Source organism: Cottoperca gobio, chromosome 9 (assembly GCF_900634415.1).
Source record: "Cottoperca gobio chromosome 9, fCotGob3.1, whole genome shotgun sequence".
NCBI classification, from domain to species: Eukaryota; Metazoa; Chordata; class Actinopteri; order Perciformes; family Bovichtidae; genus Cottoperca; species Cottoperca gobio.
Window position 1 is genome coordinate 3,975,751 of NC_041363.1, and position 23,497 is coordinate 3,999,247.

At 38.5% G+C, this 23,497-nt stretch overlaps 6 protein-coding genes across 7 annotated transcripts; 4 read left to right on the forward strand and 2 right to left on the reverse strand.

Moving 5' to 3' along the window:
• Position 1: 1 nt before the first annotated feature.
• On the forward strand, positions 2-2,875 carry LOC115013053 (transmembrane protein 233-like). The gene is made up of 3 exons (XM_029439016.1): positions 2-276; positions 1,217-1,351; positions 1,424-2,875. Exons 1-3 carry the CDS (start codon positions 124-126, stop codon positions 1,433-1,435), a joined length of 300 nt encoding a protein of 99 aa, XP_029294876.1. The 5' UTR covers positions 2-123; the 3' UTR covers positions 1,436-2,875.
• Positions 2,876-4,401: 1,526 nt separating this feature from the next.
• On the forward strand, positions 4,402-9,438 carry prkab1b (protein kinase, AMP-activated, beta 1 non-catalytic subunit, b). The gene is made up of 8 exons (XM_029439001.1): positions 4,402-4,762; positions 4,918-5,078; positions 6,218-6,387; positions 6,462-6,555; positions 6,685-6,799; positions 7,417-7,550; positions 7,636-7,704; positions 9,079-9,438. The coding sequence occupies exons 2-8, from the start codon at positions 4,935-4,937 to the stop codon at positions 9,154-9,156; spliced, it is 804 nt and encodes a 267-aa protein (XP_029294861.1). The 5' UTR covers positions 4,402-4,762; positions 4,918-4,934; the 3' UTR covers positions 9,157-9,438.
• Positions 9,439-9,450: 12 nt separating this feature from the next.
• Positions 9,451-11,125, reverse strand: LOC115013048 (phospholipase A2-like). Of its 2 annotated transcripts, XM_029439011.1 has the most exons (4): positions 11,081-11,125; positions 10,831-10,987; positions 10,598-10,725; positions 9,451-9,663 (listed from the first exon to the last, which is right to left on the reverse strand). In XM_029439011.1, the coding sequence occupies exons 1-4, from the start codon at positions 11,112-11,114 to the stop codon at positions 9,539-9,541; spliced, it is 444 nt and encodes a 147-aa protein (XP_029294871.1). In that variant the 5' UTR covers positions 11,115-11,125; the 3' UTR covers positions 9,451-9,538. The 2 variants fall into 2 exon arrangements, with proteins under 2 accessions (XP_029294871.1, XP_029294870.1); XM_029439010.1 differs by having other exon boundaries at positions 10,831-11,100.
• Positions 11,126-14,513: 3,388 nt separating this feature from the next.
• Positions 14,514-16,358, forward strand: pla2g1b (phospholipase A2, group IB (pancreas)). Its single transcript, XM_029439012.1, has 4 exons — positions 14,514-14,647; positions 14,751-14,892; positions 15,842-15,975; positions 16,136-16,358. Exons 1-4 carry the CDS (start codon positions 14,599-14,601, stop codon positions 16,252-16,254), a joined length of 444 nt encoding a protein of 147 aa, XP_029294872.1. The 5' UTR covers positions 14,514-14,598; the 3' UTR covers positions 16,255-16,358.
• A 204-nt stretch (positions 16,359-16,562) lies between these two features.
• asgrl1 (asialoglycoprotein receptor-like 1) lies at positions 16,563-19,497 on the reverse strand. The gene is made up of 7 exons (XM_029439967.1): positions 19,419-19,497; positions 19,247-19,333; positions 19,070-19,156; positions 18,785-18,832; positions 18,571-18,710; positions 18,328-18,443; positions 16,563-17,370 (listed from the first exon to the last, which is right to left on the reverse strand). Exons 1-7 carry the CDS (start codon positions 19,495-19,497, stop codon positions 17,217-17,219), a joined length of 711 nt encoding a protein of 236 aa, XP_029295827.1. The 3' UTR covers positions 16,563-17,216.
• A 1,228-nt stretch (positions 19,498-20,725) lies between these two features.
• On the forward strand, positions 20,726-22,865 carry cox6a1 (cytochrome c oxidase subunit 6A1). Its single transcript, XM_029439013.1, has 3 exons — positions 20,726-20,884; positions 22,341-22,483; positions 22,577-22,865. The coding sequence occupies exons 1-3, from the start codon at positions 20,779-20,781 to the stop codon at positions 22,664-22,666; spliced, it is 339 nt and encodes a 112-aa protein (XP_029294873.1). The 5' UTR covers positions 20,726-20,778; the 3' UTR covers positions 22,667-22,865.
• Positions 22,866-23,497: the final 632 nt, after the last annotated feature.

The window sequence follows — 23,497 nt, forward strand, 5'->3', positions numbered from 1 at the left end:
CTCTGCTGGCTCATTTCTCTCTTCCATCATCACTGCTCCACTGCCTCCACCTCCACTCCCCCAGTGTCTCAGCCCCGTGCTTCGCCTCTCTGCTTTTACTGTCTTGGGGGACGGCAGCCGGTCATGAAGTCCTCGCTGGACGGGAGCGCTGACCATCTGAAATGCGTGGAGGCTCAGGAGATCCCCCCTCTGAGGAACTTTCTCTGCCTCACCATGTTCACCTGTTTCTGCCCTGCATGGCCCATCAATATTGTGGCGCTGGTTTTCTCTGTGCTGGTGAGTAAAACAATGCTGAGAGATTTTTGGACATGTATATTTTCTATTTTTAAATAGCATAAGACACTTGACGTGATTTGTTTTTTTTAGTGAGGTTCAGTTATAGAGATCATATGGAGAAAATAGAACATTGTGGGATGATGATACATGTGAGGTCATATTGTACATGAACACTTTATTGCCATTTATATGTGGCGTGTCGGTATAAAGGTATAATATGTAACATTTCCACATTAAAATGTGACTAACTATGATGTTTTGTTGAGTTGTGTATCATTATCCCAAATCTTTCTGATAATTTACAAATCTAGAGAAACCATTTGAAACAATCTGTTTCTTTTGGTCTCCTGTGATGCCATCATATCCCCTTTGAGCATGCGTCATCGTTGTCGTCATAAATTCACTTTTTTGTGATTTTTAGGATCTTGTTCGTCGATGTTTTAACCAAATGAAGGATCTTAGTGACGTCTGGATCTAAGGTTATCAGAGAAACAAGCTGATCAAACATTAGTGGCAGCCGAACAGCGTCAAACAAACACTGATCTAAGGACTATCAAAGTGACATTATGTTTATAACTTCTTACTGTAATGTTCTACACAATGAATGTATCCCAACTGTGATTCAACGAGAGGGAAATATCTGGTAGATATTCTTCTTCAGACCAACACGTTTATGTCTGTCTGAGGCGAGACAGGTCTGTGTTGGGTCGACGTGCCAACAGCAGCTGTTACATCGGCGTAGCTGTGAGTAACAAGATGAGGGCATGATGCATCTCTCATTGCTAAGCACATTGGCATCAACACACATATGAATTAGAGATAACAAGAAAGGCAGGTGCAGCGAGAGACATTTGGATGCAAATTTGACACTGAATGTGTTTACTCTTCACAATACATGATCGTCCAAAGAATCTTACATTTCCTTTTGACTCACCTGCAGGCCCAAAAGAGCTATGACGAGCAGGACTATGCCGGCTCCAAGCGACTGGGTCGTAAAGCTCTCCACCTGGGGATTGCTTCTTTTGTCATTGGGCTTGTGATCATCACGGCATGCACCGTGGTGCACTTTACCACGGTATGAATGCAGCAGATATATGGTGCAAAAACAGAAGGACAGAAAGATTTCAAGTATCTTTTTCCTCCACAGCATTTGGTGTGAGGAGGTGGAAGTGGAGAAGAGTTGATGGAGAGATCAGCGCCACGGGAAGCAAAGCAGAAGCTCTGCTCCAGAGTCTCACTGTTGCTGCTGAATACGTCTTTATTTCACCTACTGTATGAATGATTTTGGAATAAAAGGGAATGAATGTAATAACATGCAATATTGTTAGAAGCAACATTAGTAGAGTTTGAGTTTCATGATACCCACGCTGCTTCAACAACTGCCTCAGTTCAAACCCATCGTTGACACCTGTTGCAGTTTAATGAGTCTGCGGGATCGTGTCCTCTGATATGTGATATCAACACTGTTACGAGGCTAAAAATAAGAGCATATCATCTTCAGGCTGTGATCCAGCACAATAATTACAGAGAGAACTAGAATTACCGCCTTGTGTTTGTTCGGCAAACACAATCCAAGTCCGTCCAAGAGTGTCATCACTTCATCATTTTATCATATTAGACATTATACGTCATAATTAGCGTTTGAATTCTTGAGTTATGGCCAAAAACATGTTTTGTGAGGTCACAGTGACCTTGACCTTTCACCACCAAATCTAATCAGTTCATCCTTGAGTCCAAGTGGATGTTTGTGCCAAATCTGAAGAAATTCCCTCCAGGTGTTCTTGAGATATTGTGTTGACGAGAATACGGCCTGTCGACGGCACAGAGACATAATAAAAGTTTAATCACCAATATATCAAGATGGAGGGTTTGTTTGATCCCGTGAGCTCCTGGATAGGTGCAGTAAAACCCAAAGAATTGAGTGAGGATGGGCTGGAAATGTCAAGCGGAGAAACCTACCTGCCAAATCATCAACTTTCACCAAACGAGCAAAGCCTTCGTTGCTGAAGTGGCTGCTTGGAGCAACTCAAGAACTTGTTGATGGAAACCAGCTGAAGAGGGAGGTCTTCTTAGCTTGGTTCGACCTTGTGGACCCCCGCTGATTTGAGGTGTTATGGCCCTACTTTACCTCCTAATTGGCTCAGTCGGCCATTATCATATATTGGTAAGCTGGATCACCGCTGGGAGGTTCAAAATTGGCTGGCAAAGTCTTGTGTCTGTAGAAATTATGCCGAGAGCAAAGGAGTAAACCACGTGTTTAAAACTGCATCCGTTTCACAACGTGCAGTTTTCCCCATAACAACTGATAACGACCATTTAATGGGTTGATAATATGTGTAAGAGGACTGGGAACAGAGATGTGGAGACCCGAAAGAGTTTCATTTAAAATGTTGGACCCAGAGTTTTCCAAAGATACCAAATATGTAATTTGGGGATATCAGTAATATCGTGCACAAACATCGGGTCTTTGAATACTTCACTCAGCTTCAATGAAGAGCTGGAACAAGCTGATAGTGAATATATTGGATACTTGTAATCTACTAAAGTGAAAATAAAAGGGGAAAGTGGATGCCAAGGGGTTAAGGTTGTCCAAAGTCAGTGGCTGCCATTATTATTAGTGATAATAATCTCTCTAAAAGGAAAAAGGATGACCTTTCCTTACACTGAAATACTGCTGACTCTTTGTTAAGAGTGTGTACAGTTACAGACATCGCATGAAACAGGAGAGCCGTGAGAACTCCTCGAAGAACTCAGTGTGATACGGGACGAGAGCGATCTCCTGCTGAGCAGCAGAAATCTGCTTTACAGGCCTCTCACTGGAAACCATACAGAAAATACAATAAAAAAATGTATATGCATCTTTTTAATTTAAAGGAAAACACAAGGCAGGAAGTTAAGTGACCTGGAACAAGAGGGAAAGGTGAGTTTCAAAACAAAACAGGAAGTGCAAGACGACACTAGACAAGCGTGACGGTAACTTAACATAACGTGACCTGAGAGGCATTAAACACTGAACATGAACTAAACTATAACATGACATAACATTAAATAATCTGACGGGACATGACATTATTCTGACAGAATGTCATCTAGGTTGTGACCCCTAAAATGTAGAGTTTTTTATTTTGATACTGACGTCTCTATAAGTCCCATATGAGCCAACGAGATCATCAGTGAGAAGATCAGCTATATATTCTATACATGTCTGTCACCGGGTCCGATTATGTTACGTTTTGTGGTTATGGTTGATACTGGGGCAGAATCAGCAAAGAGAAAAAGAAAATAATTAACTTAATTGATTCAAAACCAATCCTGAATGGGCTTTTCCTCCTAGACTTGTATGTAAAATGTCTATTCTATTTATGAAATACATTGTGAGACATGGTTTTTAAATCACTATATGAATTTACATTGGTGGCTAAAACAAAGTTCAGCTATTAATCTTACATAGCAAGATGCATTACCTCATCACTATGCATCCTGCAAACAGCTGTGTTTAAAAAAGAAAAAGCAAATGCATTGATAAGATCTTTACACGAGGAGGCGGTGCTTATGGAAGAACTTCCGCTTGTGTCCACAGGGGGCGCCAAAACCAACACAAAATGAAAGTTCCCTGTAGAAATGAAGCAATGTCTACTTTGACCCTTTGACAACAGTTGCACGTGTCAATAAGTATCCTAAGTATTATCCAGTAAGGCAAAGATTAGAGGAAAGTCTAAAAGCATGAATCTAATTGTGTAAATAAATGAATTGTTTGTGTTTCCCAATCCTGTTCATTTAGGTTTATTGTGACCCCTTGTGGGGCTGCAGCTCCCAGGTTGGGTACCACTGATTTAAAATACTCCCTTTTTGGGATATTTTCAAGGTGTGTTCATAAGTGTCTTTTGTTTTTTATTGATTGCTTCAGAAATAACCCAGTTTGCTTTTACCTCCTTGTCCACAACTATAAGTATTTTTCAGTTTTCATAAGGATGTAAATGTAACTAGGCTCGTTGAAAATCACCCAACTGACACTTTTGTTCTTATTTTATAAATAATCTGTTTTTGAAATCATGTACTTTACATCTAAATCATCCGTTACTAAATATTTGGCGACAATCGGGTTAAACTTTAAACTCTCCCTGAGCTCGAGGACAGGAGGCGGAAGAGGTGTGTTTTCTTCACCACACACACACACACACACACACACAACACAACACACCGAGGTCTCCACGAAATAGCGAAAGCGTACAAAGTACAGGTGAGGAGAGAAGAAGAAAGAAGAAAGGTAGGAGAAAGGGAAGTTAAAACACAAGCGGCAGGTTATCAGCTGTTCGTCTGAACGCAGCTGCGCCTCATGCTTCAGTGCGAGAGCAAAACTTCTGCAGGTCAAAGACGGAAACAACGAGAACATACGTGTTTACAGACACAAGCCACACACAGATGAACCCGGAGACTTCCTTTGGATAAAACTGCATCCAATCAAACCTCATCCGGGAAGTTTTAGGTGAGTATTTGCATTCTCGCACTGCTTTAGATCAAATACAGAGAAATATGCTGCTATTGTTTCTTTCAAGGAGTCATTTGACAGAAGGGCCCCTGGTGGTCATCAGGGCCCACTGTGGGGCTCTCTGCTCACTTGCTCCTGATGTGTGTCTTCAGTGTTTGATGCCACCAGGATGGGGAACAGCAGCAGTGACAGGTCCGGCGGGGGTCAGGGCGAGAGGTCAGACAGAGATGGACAACAAGGAGGGAAGGAGGCCAGTCCCAACATCCTGATGGACAGCGGCGAGGACGCAGACCTTTTCCCCAGAGACGATAAGGTATAATAATAATAATAATAATAATAATAATAATAATAATAATAATAACAATACAGCCGACTGTATGTTATGCAACCAGATAGCCTTTTAATAACTTACACATCCCATATGTGTCCACGATCCATTACATAGGACTAGATATGAAACCCTTGAGGACCACACTAATGTTCTGCAAGTTGCAAGCTTATTTATTCAAAGTGCTTTACATAAAACATCAAAAGCATTGAGACAAAATGCAAAAGGAGCATATTATAAAAGGACTTTGAAATATGATTAAAAACTTAATAAAAAGCTAACAATTAAACAATTAAAATAGCTATAAAAAAAGAAGTATAAAACCTTTTGTTCCAGATATATGGAGCATAAAAACTGAACGCTGCTCCTCCATTTTTGGAAAGATGTGTTGGTGTGTTCAGGTGCCGGTAAGAAGCTCTGTCATCTGAACTTTGAGAGCCAGCTGCCAGAGGGCATTTCCTTCTCATACAGTATGTCATTGAGAAAATGTAAACCTGTTGGACAAACAAGAGCGCAAACATGGGTTTTATCAAGAGGATAATGTCATTTGAATTCTATGCAATAAACATAATATTGCTGTTTGACAACCAACTTTGCAGGTGAACCAGTCAAAGCATTAAAATGAAGTGTTTACAAAACAGTCCCAGTGAATGCAACTAATAATAAAGGAGGTTCACAGTAATAATCTATTTCAAGCAAGTCTGAAATCTCTGCAAATGTATTTCCTTCTTGAAAAGAACTGCCAAGACACTGGTGGAGTCCATTCACAATGCCCTTCAGGAAACTAAAGAGTTGCACCAGGGAGTTCTGTCCATTGCCCTCATCTTTGTCTCTTAATTGGCTGGGGCGCTGTGGGAATTGTAGTCCCATATTTACTATTGACTACAGATCTCGTCACTAGGTGGCAATATTATTTTGACCACATATGTCCAAGAAGCTGAAGTGTGAGTGTGTTACGTATGTTCTCATTAGAGGAGGATGCACAAGGTTTTACTAGCATGCAAACATGCAAACACATAAACTGGGTCTCCAGCTCCCTCTGTGCAGCTGAGGGGGCTGGAGCTGAGGGGGCTGGAGCTGCTCTCATTAACATGGCAACAACACATTGATATCATGCCGTTCAGGCTCCCGAGGAAATACAGGAATTTCTGGCCTGGAAGCAGGACATGGAGAGCGACAGCAAAAGTCCAACGGAGGCCAGACCAACGATGTTCAGGTGGTCTGGTGCCGCCAAAGAAGTCTTCGTGTCCGGCTCTTTTAACAACTGGGCCACCAAGATCCCTCTCAACAAAAGGTAGTTTGACTCAAGGCGTTGTACATCCTGGATCTGTGTGTGCCGGTGGAAATTAAACGCATGGTTGTCTTCAGTCAGAAAAACTTTGTGGCTATTGTGGAGCTGATGGAGGGAGAGCACCAGTACAAGTTCTGCGTAGACGGTCAGTGGACCCTGGATCCTGCTGGGGTGAGTGACAGCTTTAGAGATAACCCACCTTTTTTGTTTAATGTGTAATAATACGTAATATATGTTCCTTCAAATGCCTTCTCCACACTCTCACGTGTCCGTGTCAAATGTCTGTTTACACTCTGCCAGGCTGTGATGACGTCTAAGACAGGAACAGTAAATAATGTCATCCAGGTGAAGACGACTGACTTCGAAGTCTTTGACGCCCTCAGGATCGACTCGGAGGACTCTGAAGATATTTCAGGTACTGACACCCAAAGTATTCATTCATTAATAACCACTTTCAGACAGTCAAATATTATTAAAAAAGTGTTTTAATCTGCTTTTATATATTATAATGAATCTGGTGCTGCGAACCTTGTAGAAGAATTTCATACTTTCCAAACTATCAGAACAAATTCTCTTGGATAGGTTACAAGAATACATAATAACCACTGACAATTAATCAGTTTAAAAACAAATAAACACAGCACGTATGTATGTGCGCTGAAGGGAAGTTGTTAGTAAGTATAGAAGACTTAACGCTACGATATTTATGTGTTTTCTGGATGCGTAGAAAGATGGGGTTGGATCACATCTTCTCCTTTTCTGGGGATCAATGTGGTTCAACACGATGGAAAACAGTTTTCTTCAGACTGTAAATGGATAATACTTTTTTACTTTGTGTTATGTTATATGTGTTTTAATCGCACTGAACTGCAATGATTTATCTGTGTTGTCATCCTCGTATTATGTATTTTGTTATATTTATACTGACATGGATACATGTTTGTGAAATAAAGTTGAATTTAAATGAATTGTATGTTATTATTTTGACATAAGGCTGTGTTAAAATAGTATTGTGTGTTCCTTCTTCCCCAGACTTGTCCAGTTCCCCTCCCGGCCCCTACCTACAGGAAGCATATGTGATCAAGCCCGAAGACAAGATCAAACATCCTCCCATCTTACCTCCCCACCTGCTGCAGGTGCTGCTCAACAAGGAAACAGGCATCTCTGTAAGTACACGCTTGGTGCTCGAGTACACGCTCGCCTCCTGTTACAACAGCATGAGCTTTAATTCATCCTCTGAATCCTCCTCAGTGTGACCCGACGTTGCTGCCAGAGCCCAACCATGTGATGCTCAATCACCTGTACGCCCTCTCCATCAAGGTAACAAATCCTCCTGTGACTTAAACAATAATGTGTTGTCATTTAGTTTTATATTTGTTCAGCACATGGGAGTGCACATTAAGTCATTCACAATCAAAACACAACCCACATTCAGTGCCAGTGAATAAACAAGATAAATTAATTTATCCTTTACTTTTACTATTTTTACTTTTTCCTATTGATTTCTTTGGATTAGTTTCTGAGCATCTTTAATGTTTAAAAACATCGTTTCATTACCGTTTCTGTTATTTCTCCCTTACTTGATGTTGCGTCAGGTTTCAGTTAAATTGATTGAAACTACTAAAAAAAAACATTTTTCTACAGTCACACAATCCACGAAGGTAAACAGATTACCTGCCACTTCATAAAGTCTTAATTATTCTTTCTTTATACATATTCTTGAACTGAAACATATTTATACAACAGTTTTACATTTTAAAAGTCCCACACAGTGAAACCAGGGGAAACTGTCAGGACATATATGATTCATTGTTCACCATAAAGAGACATAAACATTTTGTGTTGCATGTCCTGGATACCACGTGCAACAAATATCTGTATACGACGTGCAACAAATATCTGTTCTGTATACGACGTGCAACAAATATCTGTATACGACGTGCAACAAATATCTGTATACGACGTGCAACAAATATCTGTATACGACGTGCAACAAATATCTGTATAAGACGTGCAACAAATATCTGTATACGACGTGCAACAAATATCTGTATACGACGTGCAACAAATATCTGTATACGACGTGCAACAAATATCTGTATACGACGTGCAACAAATATCTGTATACGACGTGCAACAAATATCTGTATACGACGTGCAACAAATATCTGTATAAGACGTGCAACAAATATCTGTATACGACGTGCAACAAGTATCTGTATAAGACGTGCAACAAATATCTGTATACGACGTGCAACAAATATCTGTATACGACGTGCAACATGCAACAAATATCTGTATACGACGTGCAACAAATATTTGTATACGACGTGCAACAAATATCTGTATACAACGTGCAACATGCAACAAATATCTGTATACGACGTGCAACAAGTATCTGTATACGACGTGCAACAAATATCTGTATAAGACGTGCAACAAGTATCTGTATAAGACGTGCAACATGCAACAAAAACACTTAATATTTAATGAATTTCCATACATTTCTGTGTTAAACTCTTTTTACTTATTTCTATCATTATCCACTATGTTAATGCTGTAGCTCACATTTTTATCGCCAATATAATACTTAAACGTAAAACTATTTTCCAATTAAATCAAAAGTCAAACCAATTCCGCTTGAACATTGTAAGCTTGAGCTATAAACTACTTTGTCTTGTCTTTGTCTTTTAGGACGGGGTGATGGTCCTCAGTGCAACGCACCGATACAAAAAGAAGTATGTGACCACTCTTCTCTACAAGCCAATATAATCCCCAAAGCCACCATCCAGCCTCTTATTTTGAAACGCTAATAATGAATCTGTTGTACACCGCTGCTGCTTGAATGTTTTATTAAATATCTTTCTGATATCAGTTAAAAAACATTTTCCTAAATGTGTTTTTACCATCCTGAAATCTCACATTTTTAAAACCATTTTAACGTTTAATTAACTTGCTGCACAATGTTTGTGAATGTATGATCCAGCCATAACTGCAACCTAAAGATTCCTTTCTTATAATAAATCAATATAAACCAGAAACTTCAAGAGACATGAGAGCATTTTGTTTCTATTTAATAGATTTTTAGTTGATAAAAAGCCCAAACACATGATGCAGCATTTTCTTGTGTGCGTGTTTTTCTGGGTTGTATAACTCAGTCGACACAGTGGACTTTGGGATCCAGGTTCTTGTTTTCAGAGTTGTACGCAGTCTGAGCAAAGCAGTGAGCCGCCACTCGATCGCACTCACACACGGCAGCCTGGCACTTATTGTTGGATGCTGCGGACACAGAGTTGAGTCAGTGTTATTGCCAGATATCTGCTCAATAATTACAAAACAAGAAGCGCACTCACTCGCACATTATCACTAAGTGTCAGTGTGAAAGTGCTCTGCAGTAAGAGAGCATTCGTTTGTTGTGCACTCGGAATCAGACCTCAATCCCCGGCTGTGAAATACCTACAGCTATATATATATATATATATATATATATATATATATATGTATGTGTATATATATATATATATGTATGTGTATATATATATATGTATGTGTATATATATATATATATATATATATATATATATATATATATATATATATATATATATATATATATATATATATATGTATATGTATGTGTATGTACAGTACATACACACAAGGTCACAGAGGCAGCCTTGTTTCATTGTCTATCTTTGCAGTCAAGCTATACAGTCTGCTATTCACTGAATACAGTCGATGCTTTACTTTTAACCAGCCCCAGAAATACACACAAAATCTAGATAGAAATAAAATAAAGCTTTTGTTTAATTTTAACAGTCATCCACGTTGAAATTAAAATATGAATGTTTTGATGAATAGATAAGTGCATCAAACTGTCATAGTTTAGTGGAGTCACAGTTAGAGCTGCAACTTATAATTATATACAGTATTGATTAATAACCGATCATTGTTTGGATTCATCATTTGGTCTATAAAATGTCAGAAAATAGTGAAAAATGTCCATCACAGTTCCTCAAAGTCCAAAGATATGATTGTCTTTAGTCCAAAACCAAAATATATTAACTTTAATCTCATGTAAAACAGAGAAAAGCAGGAATCCTCCACATTTGAGAGGCTGAAAACTGCATTTTCTATCATTTTTGCACAAAATAGTTGCCGATTATCAACTAATCTAAAAGAAATCCACACAACAGTTGGGTCACAGTCTTACCTGAGCAGATCACTTCTTGAGTTGAACAGGTGAAATCATAAACAAGAACATAGGGAAGGTCAACCAGAGCCGTGCAACCAGGAGCCTTTCTGCTGGATTTATAGCAATCATCATGAACTTTACAGCACCTAAGAAAACAGGAGCAGAAGATGCATTTTAAAGAAAATTACTTTTAGTCTTGAAAAGATGACTGGAAAACAAGATTTGGAGAAAAAATGGCTGCTGCTTCTTACGCGTCCACTTCATCCCGAGGGCTTCCCGTCCCCCCGAAGCCGCACCAGCAGCCGTAATCGCTGTACTTTAAAGGGTTAATGCTCGGCTGAGCGCAGCGAATCAAACGCCCAAACTGCCATAAGGCTCTGGGCAGCAGCGCACCACTGGCCACACAAGCTGGTAAAGACATGCGAGGAAAACAAATAAAAACACACGATGAACAAATCAGGAGAAAAGAGTAAAAGTAATTTGACATGTTGACAGTCTTACCAGTGAGAAGCAGCAGAGGAGCGGTGAGATTCATGGCTTCTGACTTCATGACTACATGAACGCTGCAGAGTGTTATTTATATGACAGGAGGTGAGGGAAAAGAGGGCGGGAGCATTGCATTGTATGTGTCCTTTCTACAGGCACAGGTGTCAGTTTTGAGATTTTGGGCTGTTTTGCTTCCATTAAACTTACAGAAAGACAAATGCTGACTTTGTGCTTCACAATACTGAACAACACCACACAGACTAGTGGAAGAAAACATCCCGAATACACATTTAGCCTTAAATTTACAACACATTGTCTATTTGTGTTTGCAGATTACAGCTAAATGCACCAAAAGCATTACATAATGTCTCATTTGCATATTTAAACGTAACATTTCAGAAAACTAATAATGGTGTTAATGTCAGTAATGAAGTGGGGAAGTTTCATGCCGATATCTAACTTTGTACCCTGTTCACCTGTAGTGTGTACAACATGTATGACTCTGTTCACCTGTAGTGTGTACAACATGTATGACTCTGTTCACCTGTAGTGTGTACAACATGTATGACTGTTCACCTGTAGTGTGAGCAAAATGTTTGACTTTTAAAATACATATCTTTAAAGACTGAGACAGAAATCTCCACTTCAGTAGCACCAAACTTCCCAGTTTCATTCCTCTCTATATTCTGAAGCTTTTAACAGAGGGGTTTGTTCATTTATCATTTATTAAATGATTTATAGAACATTTTATTACTTTTATTTTTTCCGGCTGTTGACAGTATGTTGTGATTTATGGTGTGAGACAAAGAGAGATCCAAATGTGCTGCTGTACAAACCTTTGACTCTAATATGTCAACACAATTAAACAAGAAATTTGAACCATGTTCACATTTCTTTTCTTTTTCTGTAAAGCACTTTGAGCTGCATCTTTTGTATAAAGGTGCTCTATACAGGGCCTATAGAAAGTCATCATACCCTGTGAAAATCTTTACCTTTTGTCACATTACACCCTGGAAATTAAAGTAAATGAATGTATGTACACATTATAACTCATCATCTTAGAGCTGTAGCTCTCCCTCTGTACTGATCAGAGCATCATTAAGAAGTGGGAAGCGTGCGGCACCACCAACACCGTGCCAAGATCAGGCCGAGCCACGAGGACATCGATCAGAGAAGCAACTTTGAAGGACTTGCAAGTCTTTATGGCTGGGACTGGTCGGTCTGTGCATGTGACAACAATCTCACAAGGGGTATTATGACTTTGTATAAGCACTGTAAATAAAGTGTATTATTATTATTATTAGATATCCACAGGGAATACAACGTGACAAGGTGGACAAGGAATCATTTATTCTCCCCTCACAGGTTCGGCAGTAGATTCTTTTCATAATTTATTTGGATCTTTCCACGTATTCTTTTATTTACTGATCAATAACTTTTATCTGTTCTCTCTGTTCACTCTGTCCTCACTGGAGTTTGCTTTTTCCTTCTTTAAATACAAGTAGAATTTTAAATAACGACACACAGCTGTGTAAATAGCTTGCACTTGCCAGAGTTCCCACAACTTTCCATTGCACATAACTCAAGCTGGGCGTCTTATGTTAACACAAAAGTAAACAATATAGGCCTTTCATGCAACATGACAAAAATAATGAACCCAATAGGTATGTAAAAATACACAGTATGTGTGTATGTTTGTTTTATGTAAAAATGAACACAGTATGTGTGTATGTTTGTTTTTATATACAGTATATCTCAAAAGTGAGTACACCCTTTAGATTTTTGCAAATATTCTGTTATATCCTTTCAGGGGATAACATTATCCTACTGAAACTTTGATATAACGTAAAGTAGTCAGTGTGCTGCTTGAATAACAGTATAGATTTATTGTCCTTTGAAAATTACTCAGTACACAGCTGTTAATGTCTAAACAGCTGGCAACAAAAGTGAGTACACCCCATAGTGAACATGTCCTAATTGTGCCCAATGATGTTGTTTTCCCGCCCTGGTGTCATGTGACTCGTTAGTGTTACAAGGATTCAGGTGTAAATGATAAGCAGGGCTGTTAAATTTGGTGTTTTGGGCACAATTCTCTCTGAATGCTGGACAACATGGCACCTCATGGCAAGGAACTCTCTGAGCGCCTGAAAAAAAAGGATTATTGCGCTTCACAAAGATGGCCTTGGCTATAAGAAGATTGCCAACACCATGAAAATGAGTTGCAGCACAGTGGCTAAGATCATACAGCGGTTTTCCAGGACAGGTTCCACTCGGAACAGGCCTCGCCAGGGTCGACCAAAGAAGTTGAGTCCACGTGCTCAGCGTCATATCCAGAGGTTGGTTTCCAAAAATAGACGTGCGAGTGCTTCCAGCATTGCTGCAGAGGTTGCAGAAGTGGGATGTCAGCCTGTCAGTGCCCAGACCATACGCCGCACACTGCATCAAATCGGTTTGTATGGCCGTCGCCCCAGACAGAAGCCCCTTCTGAAACCGATGCATAAGAAAGCCCGCAAACAGTTTGCTGAAGACAATGAATCCAAGAACATGAGTTACTGGAACCATGTCCTGTGGTCTGATGAGACCAAAATAAACCTGTTTGGGTCAGATGGTGTCCGGCGTGTGTGGCGGCACCCTGGTGAGGAGTACCAAGACAAATGTGTTTTGCCTACAGTCAAGCATGGTGGTGGCAGCATCATGGTCTGGGGCTGCATGAGTGCTGCCGGCACTGGGGAGCTGCATTTCATTGAGGGACACATGAATTCCAATATATACTGTGACATCCTGCAGCAGAGCATGATCCCCTCTCTTCGGAAACTGGGCCGTAGGGCAGTTTTCCAACATGATAATGACCCTAAACACACCTCCAAGATGACAACGGCCTTGCTGAAGAAGCTGAAGGTTAAGGTGATGGACTGGCCAAGTATGTCTCCAGACCTAAACCCAATTGAGCACATGTGGGGCATCCTCAAGAGGAAGGTGGAGGAGTGCAAGGTGTCCAACATCCGTGCGCTCCGTGATGTCGTCGTGGAGGAGTGGAAGAAGATTCCAGAAGCAACCTGTGCAGCTCTGGTGAATTCCATGCCCAGGAGGGTTAAAGCAGTGCTAGATAACAATGGTGGTCACACAAAATATTGACACTTTGGGCACAATTTAGACATGTTCACTATGGGGTGTACTCACTTTTGTTGCCAGCTGTTTAGACATTAACAGCTGTGTACTGAGTAATTTTCAAAGGACAATAAATCTATACTGTTATTCAAGCAGCACACTGACTACTTTACGTTATATCAAAGTTTCAGTAGGATAATATTATCCCCTGAAAGGATATAACAGAATATTTGCAAAAATCTAAAGGGTGTACTCACTTTTGAGATATACTGTACGTACTACACTTGTGTGTGTTACATGTTACATGTCAGGCCTATAGGAGAAGAGATTGGGTGACTCTTGGCAATTGGCCAAAAAAAGGACCACCTCTAAAGTTCAGGGTCATATAAGGTTTTAGCTTTAACCTCCACATTTTCACCTGCAAGATGCATCTGACCCACTCCCTGCTGATCCTGCTCCTCAGCCTCCCAGCCCGTGAGTATAGACGTAGAAAATGTCCCTTTTTCACCCTCAGGGGACATTTTGATTTCATGGTGGTTTTGACCTTTGTCTGAGACGTCTCCATTGTGTCCCACAGTTCTGTGTAACCGGGCTGTGTGGCAGTTCAGGGGGATGATCCTCTGCACTATACCTGACAGCTGGCCCTTATTCCACTTCTCTAACTATGGCTGCTACTGTGGGATGGGAGGCTCTGGCACACCTGTTGATGAGCTTGACAGGTAACAGTCAGGGACACATAGCCTACTCAGATCTTTTACTTAAGTACTTAAAAGTAGTAATACCACAGTGTAGAAATACTTTGTTAAACGTTTCTGCATTCAAAATGTTACTTAATTAAATGTACAAAAGTATTAACCTCAGAATATTCTTAATATCCTGCCTCAATCCAAACGGTCTCAAAAGACTACATGTGGTGACGTAGCGTGGGATCATGGCAGTTGTTGTCATTGCAGCCAGTCTCTCCCGGTTACGATTCCTTCATTGTTCCTCATTCAGGAGTTATTTATTGCAAGCCGAATTATCTTCAGTAATGTTTTACTCTTAAAATCCAACAGACCCGCTGATTAAAACCGTAAAAAACATTAACTAAAGCAGTTTCACGTATAAAATCAGTGTTTCTCCGGCACAGTTCGGCGGACAACAGTCGTGGCGGGTCTGCGAGCCGAGTTTCTACCTTTGTATTCTCAGCTTGTTTCTCTGATAACGTGAGATCCCGACTTGCAGGAGTATTTAACCGACAGCCGAATTATCATCAAAGGTCACCTTCTCTCCAAAACTATTGTACCTGGTGATTAAAACCGAGAAAAACACTGAATAAAGCAGTTTCACTTTCAAAATCAGTCTTTCTTCTATGCTGTTAATTTCGATAATGTAAGTAGGCCAACACAACTCAACAAAATATATAGGTCTAGTCATTTTTAGACATTTTAATGCGAAAATGTTACATAACATATTAATAACTAAAATGACTCATTCTGCACAACGGCCCATTTTAGAATATATATTAATATAATTATAATTATTGATGCATTTAGAAAAATAAAGAGTTTTCTGAATATTAAAGCATATAAACATATTCTAGTAAAAACCCAAAGTAGAAGTATGAACCTAAAAGTTATAAATGGAAGGCCGTGTAATGACCTCTTTATGCTTTTGTGTATGTTTCAGATGCTGTCAGGTCCACGACCTCTGCTTCAAGGAGGCTATGCAGAAAGACGAATGCTGGTTCATCTTGGACAACCCTTACACTGAACTCTACAGCTACAGGTGTGACAAGGCCACCGAGACCATCACCTGCCTGAGTGAGTGTTCAACACAAGCTTTTAAATATAAACTTGTTTAAAGTAATACTTACAGATTGTCTAAATGCAATTTTGGAAAACACAAAAAGAACACCAGTATTGTTTAGCAATGACTTCTTTCCTCCTGATCCCGCCGCTTCTCCCTCACTCTTCTCTTCAGATAACAACGGTCCCTGTGAGAAGTTCATCTGTGAGTGTGACAGGACAGCAGCCATGTGCTTCGCCAAGGCAGGTTATAATAAAATAAATAACAATCTTCACAGCAGCCGCTGCAAGTAAGCTCAGGGAGAACATGCTGAGGACTGTGTCAAGAAGTCATCCTGCAAAGATGGACTCCAGTTATGTTGCACTTCACTGTCTGAATGCTATAATGTGGACAAGTGTACTTGGAAGATGAAAAAAGAGAGAATAAAAAGCCCTCTGCCAAGTATGTTTTACAGAGTTTCATGTTATGTTACTACTGTTGAAATAAAAATAATAATAATAAAATAAAGTGTCATTTTATTCATAGCTTCTGTTTTATTCTCCAACCAAGGACACACACTGTACTGTACATGACACTTGTATTCCTTTTTGTGGCTCTTGAAATTAATACATCATTTGCATCAGTCTTATTTGATTTGAATAGATTATAAAAGGAACAACAACTCAAAACAGTATCATGATACACAAATCCCAGAGGATAGCAGTTAAAAGCATTTATAAAAAACACTTATAAGTGAACCTTCAACAAGGCCGCCTTAACTTTTATTTTAAAAATGGCCTTGTTTAATATGCAGGTTGTTGCAGAAGGAGATCCCAGTATTTGCTATTTAACTCTTAACACGAGGAATCAGCATGACACAATGATTGCTCTCGTGTTGCAATTATATCAGCTTTCCATTTAATCTGGAGCCCTTTTGTGAATTATATCAAACATGTGGTTGTAAACAGGTAATAATCCAACTTGCTTCATATCTACATGAGCTTCAAGAGTTGTGTGCAGTTACATTTGTTATACCTCCGCGTCGGCGACATGTTTATTTGTATGTTATGTTTTCCGAGCGTCCGTCCTGATATCTACAAACTCCATACCTCAGGAATTTGGTACAAACGTCCACTTGGATTTAACAGACATTTAATTAAATGAAAATCTTCGAGATTGCCACTTTAAAATATGTAAAACCAGAGCATTGCTAATTTGACCCATGTTTTCTAACAGGCCTGTGAGGCTGGTGAGGGTTCAGCAGCTCAGGCAGCTCTCACACCCTGCTTTCACAGATGAATAGATACGTCAGGTTGCAGTCTGCATCGTTCCACAACTTGCGTTTGCGACTCTCAGATGGGTGAATCTGCCCACAGTCCTCTCCGCTCTCTCTGAAGTCCCAGTCGTCAGGCTGCCCGTTGTCCCAGAAACTGATTCAACAGATGAAGAAACAAGTGATATTCTGCAGAAAGTGCAGAACTTACACCGACCGTTTTCTATTTCACAATGAAAAAGATCTTTTGTACTTTTAATGTAAATAGAGTGCACAAAAAAAAGCCTCAAAATGTTTATGAATCATTCCAACGTTTGAGTGATTGCACGATTTAAGAGGTTCCAGCTATATTTAATGTTGTATAAACTCTTTTGAATGTTAACAAAAGCATTTTACTGCAGCTATTAAATGCAGTAAATTAAATATCAGATGTATCTGTCACATGGACCTAGTGTCAATATGGTTATTATTAATAATATTATTAATATTATAATTATAATAATTGTATTTTTATTTTATTTTATTAATATAATATTTAATAATTTATCTTTTCACTAATTTTTATTTTATTTTACATTTTTATTATTATTCTATTAAGCAATAGTTTTAGTATTACTTCTTATACAGTTTATATTTTTACTTATTTTATTTTTTATATTGTTGTTTGTTATATGTTGTTGTAATTTATTTTACTAAATATATTTTACTTTAATTTCTACCCTAGTGCTGTCCTATTTTATAATATATAATAATAATAATAATAATAATAATAATAATAATAATGTTATTATTATTATTATAATATATAATATTATAATAATATATAATAATAATAATATTATTATTATCATTATAATATATAATAATAATAATAATAATAATGTTATTATTATTATTATTATTAATTTGGTAATAAGTTATGTTAATAAGTCAGTTAATTTGAAAATAAATTCAAAGAAAGATGAGTTAGGGTCTTTTTATTGTTTATTCTTTTTATCAGATAAATATGATTGTTTGTTTATTAAGTGGCCCCCTGTCATTTTGTAAAAGAGGCCCCCGGGCAAAGCAAGTTGAGTATCTCTGCTGTAGTTTGTGCTTTTGGTGTTTGTCTTACGTTGGCGTTGATTTGAAGTCCGTTCCATCCACCCAGCTCCAGTGTCCCTCGTGCTCTCGCTCCACAAGTCCAATCCAATAGTTAAAATTGATTTCAACTATTTTTGAAATGTAGTCCTAGAAAGAAAACAGGTTATTTACTTTCATGATTCACGAGAGATGTGATGCTGTGCATGTGTGCTCCCTATAAGAGGCCTGTATTTGCACATACTATAGAGCCTCGCAGCAGCACACGTAACCTCACCAGTTCCTCCACATTGTTCAGAACCACCAGGTGTCCACTCAGTGCTCGGCACCGCTCCTCTGCTCTGCTCCAGGTCACGGCGTCGGTGGACAGCAGGTAGCAGCTCCTCTCATGAGACACCCATCCTGCCCTACATGCTCCTGGTTTGATGAAGATGAAGACAAGTCAAGAGACAGAATCTGATTGTATTGACATAAAAGGATTCAGATTTTACCTCGAACTGGGACAAGTTTCTGTAAGACGACCGGCACAGTTGTTGCACCTTAAGTTAAGAAAAATAATTAAAAATGCATTAAGGGCATTGAATGTACGTCATTATCAGTGTTGTGTTATACATTTAAACCAGGAAGTATAATCAATATAACTTTAATTAAGATTGGAAGAAAGAAAATAGTCAAATATTGTAATTAGTAACTGTAAGTGATTACAATTACATTTATTTTGTAATTTAATTGCATTAATAATTCCTTATATCCAGACATGAAAAGCGTTATCTCACCTGAACTGGACGCCGCAGTTTTACCTCCGCTGCCGATCCTCTCAAGGTTGAGTTTGACTTCAGTGATTTCCTTGTTTAACTGCGAGACTTTGAGATGCAAAACAATCGTTATATGATAAGACGAAGAATGTGAAGTAACCACATGAATAATGAATCAGCTTCACCCGAAGGTTTTACATTTGATCCCTGTGACCATCAGCAGAATTAGCAGCAGCAGCAGCACCAGGACTCCATAGAGGACACCACCCCCTATCCTCTTCAGACCTACAAACACTAAAACACACATGTGTTTAAGAGTCTAATGTGACATCTGAAATATTGAAAGAAAATGAAATTGTACATGTTTTACCGGTTTGTGCGGTCGTTATGTGCTCTGCATCGCCAGAGCTGTTATCAGATGACCCAAACTGCCGATACTGAGACTCCATTACTGAAGACGGTTGCAGAAAAGACTCTTTTTTTAAAATGCAGTTAATAAAAACAAATATAACTACATTCCTGTCATCTGAAAGTTGTAAGAAAAGCTTGTAGTATTCCGAGTGTTAGGGTTATGGCTCCTCTGCAAATAAGAGGTCAACTACATCTCCATGTTTGTTTTTAACCAGACTATGTTAACTATTAACGGCTCGATAAATAAGAGAGATTTCTGCCATTATATACTGTATAATACACACAAAAGTTCACATATATCCAGCTCATTTTACTAAATGCTTTGCTAAATTCAATATATGATATACAAGAATTGTCTTCCTTTATATCCTGATTATTCAGTGTATAGTTTATGGTATTATTTGTACATGGTGCAGTGATTCATGCAGATTCCTACACAGTTATAGACTTCTTTAAATGTTTAAAAGGACGATTGCAAAGTAATTTCAAGAACAAACTTGTGAAGAAAGTGAACATTTATCACATACTGTACCTTCATCAACCAGACTCCTTCTGAATCTTTCTGGTTGGACTCTGACCATCAAATCACACAAAGTCCTCCCCTTTAAAGAGGAACCCTTCAAAAAGCGTGTGCCTACAAGATATTAAGTGATGTATCATTATCAATTGTCCAAGAATCAAATACAGGAAGTAAGACTTTCACTTCCCTGTGGTGTGTGAGATGTTTACCTGACATGTAGGTGTATTATGGAGGAAAGACTTTTTTGAATTTAGGTGATATAACAATTGTGACACAGACACATAACACAAATGCATTCTCATTGTCATGTCACATATCATTTATTATTTATTGCAACTTCCTTGTCTTCTCACTTTTTTAACAATTATTTTCTAAATAGCTTTATGTCAATTTCTGTTGGTTTATATAGTATTTAATATTTAATATTTTCACTTTTTCATGCTTCATTTTATATACAGTAAATGTTTATAATACACATGGTTTTTAGTTTTTTTTCATGCATCTGTTCTTGTAGTTCTGCCGCTGTGACACTCTTATCTTATTCGGTTAAAATGTAACAATGACTACAATTTAAACCACTTCATTGCCTTGTGGTGATGCTTTATAATTGTCCACATCTTCAATGTAAAACGCTCACGAACCTATGACGACAGAATGACAACAAACTTGACCTTTTTTTGTAGTTTTGCTGCTGAGACTCTGTAGTTCACAGTCTCACCGCCTGGTGGCCCAGTAGAGCCGTCACGTGACACCTCTAGACAAATGTCTTCCGGTCTCACTGCGTCTCTCAGAAAGGAAAATGGCGGCTATCGGACGCGTCTCTCAAACTTTGCTGAGGTCTTCTTTGACCCAGACCCGGCGTCAGCTTTCTGCTACTGCTTCTGCCGGACACGGCGAGCAGGCAGGTAATTGAACCACCGCATCTTAATTATCTGGTTTTATTAAATGTCATTCATTTTTACGTCAACTGACAGTGACCTTGCTGAGCTAACGTTAGCTCTATTAGCATTAGCAGTAGCATAACATCCTTGAGCGGAGCTGCACAACACATTAGATTTCTACCCTGAAGACATTGTTCTTTCAGCCTGGCACCTCATTAAAGCAATAAAGCAGTCACTCAAAGTCTTAGTGTTGTTCAACTTTATTTTAGTTGTAATACAAGGCTTGAAAGTGACACAGTTAATGCTAACGTTAGCTTACTTCCTGCAAGCTAAAGAGCAACTACGGTGTCCTATCAGGTCAATCTCGTAACTATAGCAAACGTTATCGGTATATTTTATTACCTAGTTATATCAAGTAATTAAAAACAGTTATCAAACCTAGAAAGGGGAGGAAAAGCAGTTAAGGTAAACACATTGGTGCTGAAGACGTGCATATACCGGTACTATAGAGAGGAGGGGGGAAAAGTCAAATATAAATAGGATTATCAAAAGACACTTATGTCTTTAACTGTTCTGTGCAAAATACAAGTTAAATCACTTAGTTTACATATTCGTTTATATAGTTTTTATTTTATTTTTTCCATATAATCAAAGTGGAGAACAAACTATGGTTTATATTACTCTGTGAAATGATCACATTAATAATACCCTGCTGGTGAGAAGCTCTTATATCCTCTAAAGGCAGATCTAGAAGCTTGGAGTTGAATGTCACCTTAGTTAACAGCATGCCAAGGAACATTATATAACATACCTGGCTGAAACTGACCTAGAGGATCACTCTGCTGCACATTTATTTAATTTAAAAGTAATACAACCTTTAATGTAAACTCCCCTTTGATGGAAATGATGATTAACGTATACAAATATTATGTCTCTTCTGAGTTTTAAAGAGAAAACATTTTGCGTTGCTGTTGCTGTTTGGCAGACAATGCGAGTGGAAACTACTGCTTTCATATTTCATTGTTAATCTACTCCCATAGCCTCTATTAGAACTGTCCATAATGTGTCACAAAACTGACACACAACAATACTATTTGCATCATCTTGTCAGTCCTTAGAAGACAACTCAGCAAAACTACTTCCTTCTATAACCGTACATCTTTCATTTTATAAACATATATATTTGTTTTCTTGACCTCTGCAGTCCTTGATGTTTTATTTTGCCGTGCTATGCTTTTTGTTATGCACCAAAACACCAAGCCAGTTTCGAGATATCAGCTGGTGGCATTCAACATTTTAGTTATGGTAGAGCACACAATAACCATAACATTTTATAACGTCAGACAATGTAAGAAACCTTTTTTTTCTTTATTAATCTGCCTATAAAGAACATTCTTTCTTAACAATCTTCTTTGGTTGCATTTTTCAAACTAATCATTATATTATGATGAATATGATGCATATTGTTTTTCTCTTCCAGCCAGGACATGGAAGATCCTCAGTTTCGTGGTTGCCCTCCCGGGTGTTGCAGTGTGCATGTTGAACATGTACCTGAAAATGCAGCATCATGTCCATGAACAGCCAGAGTTTGTCCCTTATAGCCACCTTCGCATTCGCACCAAGGTCAGACTTCATGCAGCTTAAAAAAAAAAAAAATCACATTCACAGTCATCAATATTTTGTACTTATGTGTTGCCTTAATTTATGTTGTTGCAGCGTTTCCCTTGGGGAGATGGCTCCAAATCCCTTTTCCACAACGCAGAGATGAATGCTCTTCCTGCTGGCTATGAGAGCCACGATGAGTAAACCCTCCCTCCAGACCTCCGTCAGCGTTACTGGACCACTTCTCCATTTACAGTTTACTCTTCTTCTTATGTTGCGTTTACCTCTGTGCTCTCAACATGGGGCACCTGAACCAACAGTTCCTTTTACTCTGGACCATTAAGCAAATTGTCAGACTTTAATTATATTAATTAGTAAATAAAGTAACTATTAATACCTCAAATCATGTTTTATTTCTTGTGTGTGTTGATGTGATGCTGTACTGAGTCAATTAAAACAACGGAGCTGTCGCTAATGTTATTAGGAACACCTGCACTTTTCAAATCTCTTTAATTTATCTATTTAAAGGCCCTTTTAATCCCTTGGTTTGCCCACATGTGCAATTTCACTTACAGCTCAAGGCCTCTTTCCAGACTTTAACCTTTTTAATGAATTAACCAAAGTAATTGTTCAAAAGTAAATGAATACATTGAAGTGACATAATTCCCAGCCTTGGTATTAATGTGCTTTTTAAATGTTTTTACACACTGAATATATTATTATATTCCAACTCGTGTATAAATGTTGAATTCTGGGTCTGAAAAAAAAGGTTAAATGTTAAACACATGTTATATTTGTGCACTGTGCACCTCGTTATGTATTACATCCTTCACTCATTTTATATTTTGTTGATGATTAAACATAAAACACATCAGTTTAAGTCTAATGGGCCTTTCTCACAGCAGGCATTTTGACATGTAAGTGACCTTGCATTGCCCTTTTCTGTTATTTCGCATAATTATCTTAGTTATTACTGCATCGACACAAGTTGCCTTGTTTCACGTGACTGGCTCTTTGTTGCAGACTCCACCTCTT

Excerpts from the sequence above, each read along its gene's own strand:
- LOC115013053 (XM_029439016.1), top strand. The coding sequence starts at position 124 with ATGAAGTCCTCGCTGGACGGGAGCGCTGACCATCTGAAATGCGTGGAG. Across the intron at positions 277-1,216 it reads CGCTGGTTTTCTCTGTGCTG|GCCCAAAAGAGCTATGACGA; the intron begins GTGAGTAAAACA and ends ACTCACCTGCAG.
- prkab1b (XM_029439001.1), top strand. The coding sequence starts at position 4,935 with ATGGGGAACAGCAGCAGTGACAGGTCCGGCGGGGGTCAGGGCGAGAGG. Across the intron at positions 6,388-6,461 it reads AAGATCCCTCTCAACAAAAG|TCAGAAAAACTTTGTGGCTA; the intron begins GTAGTTTGACTC and ends GGTTGTCTTCAG. Across the intron at positions 6,800-7,416 it reads GGACTCTGAAGATATTTCAG|ACTTGTCCAGTTCCCCTCCC; the intron begins GTACTGACACCC and ends CTTCTTCCCCAG.
- LOC115013048 (XM_029439010.1), bottom strand. The coding sequence starts at position 11,066 with ATGTCAAATTACTTTTACTCTTTTCTCCTGATTTGTTCATCGTGTGTT. Across the intron at positions 10,726-10,830 it reads CCTCGGGATGAAGTGGACGC|GTGCTGTAAAGTTCATGATG; the intron begins GTAAGAAGCAGC and ends CTGTTTTCTTAG. Across the intron at positions 9,664-10,597 it reads TCAAGAAGTGATCTGCTCAG|CATCCAACAATAAGTGCCAG; the intron begins GTAAGACTGTGA and ends CTGTGTCCGCAG.
- pla2g1b (XM_029439012.1), top strand. The coding sequence starts at position 14,599 with ATGCATCTGACCCACTCCCTGCTGATCCTGCTCCTCAGCCTCCCAGCC. Across the intron at positions 14,893-15,841 it reads CCTGTTGATGAGCTTGACAG|ATGCTGTCAGGTCCACGACC; the intron begins GTAACAGTCAGG and ends TGTATGTTTCAG. Across the intron at positions 15,976-16,135 it reads CGAGACCATCACCTGCCTGA|ATAACAACGGTCCCTGTGAG; the intron begins GTGAGTGTTCAA and ends TCTTCTCTTCAG.
- asgrl1 (XM_029439967.1), bottom strand. The coding sequence starts at position 19,497 with ATGGAGTCTCAGTATCGGCAGTTTGGGTCATCTGATAACAGCTCTGGC. Across the intron at positions 18,833-19,069 it reads AACTGCGGCGTCCAGTTCAG|GTGCAACAACTGTGCCGGTC; the intron begins GTGAGATAACGC and ends TCTTAACTTAAG. Across the intron at positions 18,444-18,570 it reads TGAACAATGTGGAGGAACTG|GACTACATTTCAAAAATAGT; the intron begins GTGAGGTTACGT and ends TTTTCTTTCTAG.
- cox6a1 (XM_029439013.1), top strand. The coding sequence starts at position 20,779 with ATGGCGGCTATCGGACGCGTCTCTCAAACTTTGCTGAGGTCTTCTTTG. Across the intron at positions 20,885-22,340 it reads CGGACACGGCGAGCAGGCAG|CCAGGACATGGAAGATCCTC; the intron begins GTAATTGAACCA and ends TTTCTCTTCCAG. Across the intron at positions 22,484-22,576 it reads ACCTTCGCATTCGCACCAAG|CGTTTCCCTTGGGGAGATGG; the intron begins GTCAGACTTCAT and ends ATGTTGTTGCAG.